At 45.4% G+C, this 8276-nt stretch overlaps 1 protein-coding gene across 2 annotated transcripts in view; it reads right to left on the minus strand.

The window, feature by feature from the left end:
* Positions 1-209: 209 nt before the first annotated feature.
* Aldh7a1 (aldehyde dehydrogenase 7 family member A1) overlaps positions 210-8276 on the minus strand; it is a 50806-nt gene continuing 42739 nt past the window's right edge. For both annotated transcript variants that reach the window (XM_031365717.1, XM_031365716.1), the window contains 7 exons: positions 7798-7882; positions 6042-6148; positions 5506-5622; positions 5231-5328; positions 4992-5065; positions 1740-1815; positions 210-439 (listed from right to left, as the gene is read on the minus strand). In XM_031365717.1, the coding sequence (XP_031221577.1) occupies positions 385-439; positions 1740-1815; positions 4992-5065; positions 5231-5328; positions 5506-5622; positions 6042-6148; positions 7798-7882 (612 nt within the window). In that variant the 3' untranslated portion in view covers positions 210-384. The remainder of the gene's footprint in view (positions 440-1739; positions 1816-4991; positions 5066-5230; positions 5329-5505; positions 5623-6041; positions 6149-7797; positions 7883-8276) is intronic.

Consider the following 8276-nt stretch of genomic DNA (forward strand, 5'->3'; position numbering starts at 1 on the left):
GGTACCTCTCCCCTTCAATCTCTGCCAGAAGGGGCCATTAGTATTCAGCACTGCTTAGAAGAGACTTTTCAGCTCTCTATTGCAAAGACTTCTTCCTTTCTATTCCATTTTCCATGGCCCCAGCCTCCTATGGTGGCATGCACTTCACTAAGAAATGATTAGCTGTAACAGAAAAGTAATTAGTAACATAAAAACTCACCAAACCTATCTTATGCTAAATGTAGCTAGGTTGTGAATTTTTAATTTTGAATCTTTGATAAATGAGTATCTTGATTTAGTCAGGGGTCTGGGATCACTGGAGATTCCAGGGCAAATCGGAGTCCCTGTAAGCTTCTTCAGAGCAGCTGCAGGAATGGCTGAGTGATGCCAAGCGGACCCCGTCTATCACTGAAACTTGATTCCTTGAGCCAGGGGGAGGGACGTGCTGTAGTTGATGGTACTAGGGAAGAGAAGGAAATGAATGGCAACACACTCATAATATACAATCCTTTCATAACATTAAAGACATCGGTCCATTTATAGTAACAACTTATAGGTCGGTAAACCAACCAACCAACCAACCAACAAACCCAACCAATCAATCATCTGTATACAAAACAATGTCAGTGCAATTCCTTACAATGGAAAAAAACAAGCACAAAGACATGGCTAGAACATGCACATCACCTGTTATCTATAGTTTTTCTTTTGATATATATACATATGTGTGTGTGTATATATGTATATATACACACACACATATATTTTTTGGTTTTTCGAGACAGGATTTCTCTGTATAGCCCTGGCTGTCCTGGAACTCACTCTGTAGACCAGGCTGGCCTCAAACTCAGAAATCCACCTACCTCTGTCTCCCAAGTGCTGGGATTAAAGGCGTGTGCCACCACTGCCCAGCTTAACTTATATTATTAAGGAAAATGCAAAAACCCTCATTTTGGTAATATAGAAATTTTTAAAGTTTTTTGTTTCTTTTCCCAAACTAGTTACCATGATGCATCTGGAATTTCTCCTGAGAGGAGAAGTATTCTAAGAGAGAATACAATAAAGGTAAAGCAAGCCCCAAGCAAGTCCCTAGAAGGAACCTTCCTCGGTCGCCATGCAAACATCCTAGTGGCTGGCTGCTAGAGTCCTGCTCAGACTTCCAAGATGGTCCCCCTCCAAGACCCCCAAGCTCCCCTCTTGCTTCTCTATGCAAGGAAACTTCCATTACAGGAGAAATGGGAAGGACGGCTCCTCCCACTTCCTCATGCAGAGTGACCCAGTATCCCACCCCTGGGATGGAACCCAACAAGGAAACTTCATAGTCAGTTGCTGTGCTAGACAAGAAGGCTGGAAGGTACAATCTTTCTCGGAATGTTGGAATATGTGGATATACAGGAGACCCCTTGGGAATGGGACTCAAGTCTCACCATGAAGGCCGTTCCTGTTTCCTATGCCTCTGTACACTGCCTCAACTGTATACACTCCTAGTGATACCTCCATTGTGACTGCTACTCATCACATGACCAGCTGTGAACACTTCCCACGTTATGTCATGCCAATGCAGAGTTTTTCAGTTTGGGGAGCATCAGTGATGCTTAAGCTGTAGTGTAGCATGCATGCTAAAAAAGAAGGAAGCTGCAGAGTCTAGAAAAGTAAAATCAAGAGAAACTGAGCAAAGACAAAACTGCAAGCCGGGAGAGCAACTGCCCGCTCCCAAAGGCTTCCAGACCCACCCCTCGCCCCCCAGAGCCTTTCCTTACCACGTGGATCTCCGCATGTACTGCTTCCAGGCATCGCTGCCAGACTCCCGGCCACCGCCAGTGTGCTTCTCTCCTCCTACAGAAACGCAAGGTCACCTCACATCCCTCCCCATGGGCTCTCACCAGCACTATCTGATTAAGACAGACCAATGCATAGGACAATACACACCTATAATCCTACCCCTCAGAGACTGAGGCAGGAGGATTATGAGTTCAAGATCAGCCTGGGATATGTAAGATGAAGTGTTTGTCCACCACAAAAAGCAAAAAAGAAAAAAAAAAGAGGTTGTTGGCAGTGACGGCAGGAGAGATGGCTTGCTGCTTAGGAGTGCTGGCTGCTCTTGCACAGGACCCAGGTTCAGTTCCCAGCACCCACAGAGCAACTCACAACCATCTGTAATACCAGTTCCAGGGCACATGGTGCCCTTGTTTTAGCCCCTCTAGGCACCAAGCATTTACGTGGGCACATACATACATACATACATACTGGCAAACACTCAAACATAAAAATCAATAAATCTTTTTAAAAGTTTAAACAAGAAAAAAAAAAAAAGGAAGAAAGAAATCAACCCAGAGACTCACAAGTGGATAAAGCAGAGCCTGAGAGACTCTGGAGCACTCTGCCTTAAAGGGATGTCACCAGAGGCAGACAGCTCTCTGCGAGTTACAGCCCAGCCTGCTCTACAGACTGAGTTCCAGGACAGCCAAAGCTTCAGAAAAACCTTGGGGGTTGGGGAGGGGGCAAATAAACAAAAGGATGTCATCAAACTCCTTTCCTCAAGGTACAGAGATCTGTGTTGAAGAGGAAGCAGAAAAATTCTAAGAACCAGGGCGCGTGGATGATCCCAAGAAGTGTCTTCCAAACACAGTAAAACTGATGCACACATGAACAGAGATGGGCGACACATGCAAAACCTCTACAGGTTCACACCAGACGGGATTCCAGCTCCAAAAGCGGGAAATGAAGACCAGGCCCCACCCCTAACCAAAAAACTGTTTATCATGATATCGCATCTTCCTCAATGGCGTGTCAACGTGCACATCAACCAGACGAGGGCAGGCCCCATGCTCAGGGGTAATTAGCCAAAACCAATCAAGCTCCACAGGAATTGTATTTAGTTTTGGCATTTTTTGACTTGTGGGTCTTCTGCTTGCTTGCTTTTCATGTGTGTGTGTTTTAGAGAGAGAGGGAGAGAGTGTCAAGCTGGGTGGTAGGAAGGTGGGAAGGTTCCCGTAGGCAACTCAGGTTTACTATAGTTTGTGTTTTGTTTGGGGTTTTGTTGTTTTCCTTTTTTCAATCTAGGTCTTGCTGGCCTGGCAGACAGTCCAGGCTGGCATCAAATTTATGGCAATCCTTCTGCCTCAGCCTACTGAAAGCTGGTTTGTTTTTTATTTTTGTATTACATTGATTGTATGTGTGTGTCTGTGTGCATGTGTGTTCATGAGTGGTCATGCCACAGCATGAGTGTAGAGAATAGAAGGCAACCTTCAGGAGTTGGTTCTTTCCTTCTACCATATGGAGATTAAACTAAGATTCTCAGGCCTGACGGTAAGAATCCTTACCCACTAAGCCATCTTGCTAGTCCCACTATGAATAATTTTAAACAACTAGAACTTAATATATGCACCCCCCCAAAAAAACCAAACAAGCAGACAAACAAAAAACTACCACTAAGCATCAGTACCTCACATCTTATTTAGAAAAGAGACAAGTAGGCCCTGGTGAAGAATATGACTGAGAATTTCACCTAGTGAAAGGTAATATGCTGAAGATACAGTGTGAGGAGCAGATACGACCTGAGTAGATGCATGCTATTGCCATGAGCACAGACACGCCAAGGACCCAATGGCAAGGCCTGCCTAGGTCCAAGTATGGTTACCCACCAATTGTACTTTAGGTAAAACTTGTGTGTGCAGAACATTTCAACCACAGCTCCTTCATCCTGGGAACTGCAAATTGAGACTGCCTCCCACAGTGCCTTTCTGGGGATTAGCTAACCTGCCGCCCACCCCTCCTTCTCCGCTCCCCCTTCTCCTCCTCCTCTTCCTCCTTCTCCTCCTCCTCTTCCTCCTCCTCCTCCTCCTCCTCCTCCTCCTGTGCACACTACAGATAATGAATGCACTCAGTTCCCAGGCTGCTGCTGGTGTATCTCCATCAGACTGCAAAGTCCACCAGACCTCAGCATTTCTGTATGTATGCCTGCCACTTCTTTCTCTCTTTCCTTCTTCTTCCCTTCCTTCCTTTCAGATTTCTTTATTTATTTCATGTATGTGAGTACACTGTCGCTGTCTTCAGACACACCAGAAAAGGGCGTCAGATCCCATTACAGATGGTTGTAAGCCACCATGTGGTTGCTGGGAATTGAACTCAGGACCTCTGGAAGAGTAGTCAGTGCTCTTAATGGCTGAGCCATCTCTCCAGTCCTCCTGCTGTTTCTTCATTTCCCTATCACATAGGTCAGTTCCTAAGCCCACTATGCAATGCTTCCTTTCCTGGCTTTGATTTGAAGTAAGAGGTTTGGTTTTTTTGTTTGTTTGTTTTTCGAGACAGGGTTTCTCTGTGTAGCCCTGGCTGTCCTGGAACTTACTCTGTAGACCAGGCTGGCCTTGAACTCAGAAATCTGCCTGCCTCTGCCTCCCAATGCTGGGATTAAAGGCGTGCACCACCACCGCCTGGTGAAGTAAGAGGTTTCTGGGTCTGGGATCTTCTGCCTAGAAAAAATACTGAATTTCCAGGTTCATATATCTTGGGCTAAGAGCTCTGATCCAACCTAAGCAGAGGGTGAGGACCCTGCTGGGAACTGGAGTTGGAGTGATGCTCCTTCAGGCATGCTTGATCACAGTTATTATAGGAAATAAATTGTATTCAATTGTGTGTATGTGTGTGTGTATGTGTGTGTGTGTGTGTGTGTGTGTGTGTGTCTGTCTCTGTCTCTGTTGCTCCCCCCACTCCCCGGTTTTTCAAGACAGGGTTTCTCTGTGTACTTCTGGCTGTCCTGGGACTCACTCTGTAGACCAGGCTAGCCTCAAAAATCAGAGACCCACCTGACTCTGCCTCCCAAGTGCTCTGCTGGGACTAAGGGCATGTGCCACTGTCTCCCATCTTGTGTTTCCATTTCTTGACAAATGTCTAATGATGAGCACTACTCTTCCTTCCCTGCTCACTGCAGAAAAGGAGCAACGAGGGCAGCATTGGCCTAGTGTACATGACACCCACGTTCAGTCCCTGGAACCAAACGAGTCTCTACATACCAAACGCACCGCCGATCTCAGCCCCGCTGGTAGGAATGTTGACGTTCACAATGCCACAGTCTGAACCTTTAGGTCTGTGTGTGAGGGGAGGAACAGTGAGAAGGACACATAGGAAACGAAACCAGACCAGAACAAAGCACAGACACAGGGCTCTCGCCGTGCACACGGTCACTCACCACCACCACCACCACCACCACCACGACGTCAGACTTACACACACGTTCAACAGACTAAGTTACCCGAGCCAGCGGAAGATTCTGCCCAAGTCCTTGGTAAAGATACTACTTGAAAGTCCCTGTTTTACTTCATTGTTCCATTCAAAGACCTCTTCTTCATTCTAGAAAGACAGAGAAGATCAGGAGCTGTTAGTGTGTCTAGTCTTACTGGGACCGGGTCAAAGATCATTTCATAAAATGTAGTTTTGGTGTCCAGAAGAAAACCAAATTTAAAACTTGCCTAAATCTGATTGTGTCATGGTTTGGGTCTTTTCATCTTTTTTTTTTCTTTTTTTTACCTTGAATTTGAAGACATAGAGGATTGGGGCAAAAGTCTCCTGGTGAACAATGGGCGCATCATGGGCAAGACCGGTCACAATGGTGGGCTCCACATAATTGCCAGGGTGATCCATGACCTTATGTAGAAAGATGGAAAAAGGGTGAATGAATGGTTTTCCTTTCTAGGACTCAGAGTCACAGCACGTCATCCTTGCCTACATTTATTTACCAGGAGAAGACGAAACTGCATTCACAGGTGAGTTCCTTCTCCAGAGCAGCATTCTATTTAGGATAACTGGTCTGAATGGTCTAATGCTACAGCACCAGGATCCCTTCCACACAGAGCCCTAGGACTCACTAACACAGGCAACTGTCACTGCTTCCTTCCATGTCTCCTACATTTCTGCCACCATTCCTCAAAACCCTTTTCCCTTCTAAGAAAAATGGGGGGAAGGAAAGCAGCTATCCGGGACCCTTCACAAGTTTTCCTCAGTGATCTAGTGCTCAAGAGGAAGAAAGAAACAGGCTAGCACCACCTACCCGCTGCTCTCATTACCTTGCCCCCATAGACCACTGTGCCTCCTTGTTTCTTTGCTTCTTCCACGGCTCTCACAAACATGCTCACTGCCTGTTTGGTATGGAGCGGTCCATAGAGAATATTGGCTGGGGAGAGAAAAGGGATGCTCTTTGTTTTGCATTCAGTGACATCATGTTATTATGTTAGTGGCTTTCCAGATTAACAGCTAACCCTCCATCCTATATCCTCAGTTGAGAACAGCAATCAGTAATCTTTTCTGTGAAGGACAAGATGCTTAACATCTTATGCTCGATATCAAGTACATGGTCTCCAACACAACTACTCAACTCCGCCTTTGTAGTCTGAAAGCTGTCGCCCCCCCAGTATGCAAATGAGTAGAGATGGCTGTGAGGCAGACACAGAGCAAGCCAAATGTGCTTGTCAACCCCTACCTTAGAGGAATGGCTATCAATCAAAATGATGCCCTAAAAACACAAGGGTATCATCCATGTTCATGACAGTGTGTCCACCCTTGAAGACCATTATAATCTATGTGGCTAGTGCTGTTCAATGGAGTTGGCTGACCAACTGTCAGACACCAGACCACTGAAATAACCACAGGCAGATTTTGGCCCCTGCAGGTGTATATAGCAGTCAGCCATGTTAAGACCTGGGCAAAGATTATTTCTATCAGAGATAATAGCAGCAAAGAGCCAGGAATGCTTAAGGATACTGCAAAGTTGACGAGCTGAAGCCCCAGGAAAAAGGGGCCAGGTAGACATGAATCTAGTGGACACGAGGCAGGGTGGAAGGCAGGTGCAACATTATAAGGCCTGGAAATATGCCACAGAGGGAATCTGGATTTCAGTCTAAGCACAGTGACATCACTGGAGTGTCCCAAGTAGAAAGGTAAATTACACTTTTTCATTTATTTTTAATTATGTATACGTTTGTTTGTGTGTAGGTGTGGACACATGAGTGTAGGTGCCTGCAGAGGCCAGAGGCCTCTGAAGCTGGAGTTCTGAGATGGCTGCAAAACTGGACATGGTGGTGCACGTCTTTAATCTCAGCACTTAAGAGGCAGAGGCAAGTGGATCTCTGTGAGTTCAAGGCCAGCCAAGACTACACTGTAAGACACTATGTCAACCCCAAGCCCCGAAAAAAGGCAGTTGTAAACCACCTGATATGGGTGCTGGGAATCAAGTACTCTGGCTCTAAGAACAGCACATGCTTTTCTTAACCTTGAGCCATCATTTCATGCCAGGCCCACATAAGCTACCTCCTCCCACCCCGCCCGGCTTTTAATATGGGATATCACTACGTAGCTCTAGCTGACCTGAAACTTACTACACAGACCAGGCTAGCCTCAAACTCACGAGACCATCTGGTTCTGCCTCTTCTTCCTCCTGAGTGACAGCTTGAAGGCTCACACCACCACGCCCGGCATGGGTATGTCTTAGAAGCTACTCTGATTGCTATGGAAGGCAGTCGAAGCAGGAAGCCTGGGGACTCACACACTTTCCCTGGTGATGATGGGAACTTGGAAAGGATAGCCGCAGTAAAAAGAAAAAGAACTCAGTCATCACCAGATCCAGCCGGGACCCCATTCAACTAGGACCTCAACTCTTCCACATGTCAAGTACGAGATCCTAACCTGGGAAGACATGTCAGTGAATGCCACTCAGACCTCCAAGAAAGGGCATCACCACCGCCTCCCACTCAGAGTCAGATACATGGAACACCAGCTGTCAGAAGGGAATCACTTAAAAAAAACAAACTCTAACGAGCTACTCACGGTCCCAGGGGTTCCCGACGCGGATCTGAGAGTAGGCGCTTCTCAGTCTGTCTACAACTTCATTATGGATGCTCTCATGCAAAAACTACGTGAAGAACAAACATTCAGGAGAGTCGCAGAGTGAACACACAAGTCTGAAGAGACTGAGTAATATCTGCAACAGTCCTGATTAGTAACTACTAAGATAATAATAGAGTCTCCGAAAACAAGCTAAAGCCATGCTTTTAACTGTATATATATATATATATATATATATATATATATATATATATATATATATATTTGCATTTTAAGACAAATACTCTTTTATTTCTATTAAACTGAATATACAATTTATGTTCCCTAGACAACCAACTTTTGCTTATTACTACAGTTTCACATTAATAAACAGATGGTGAAAAGGCAACTTTGATTGTGAAGATCTAATTACATTAATAAATAAAATAATTTATACAAATTTCCTTTTTTTTTTTTTTTTT

This window comes from Mastomys coucha, unplaced genomic scaffold (assembly GCF_008632895.1).
Source record: "Mastomys coucha isolate ucsf_1 unplaced genomic scaffold, UCSF_Mcou_1 pScaffold13, whole genome shotgun sequence".
Taxonomy (NCBI): domain Eukaryota; kingdom Metazoa; phylum Chordata; class Mammalia; order Rodentia; family Muridae; genus Mastomys; species Mastomys coucha.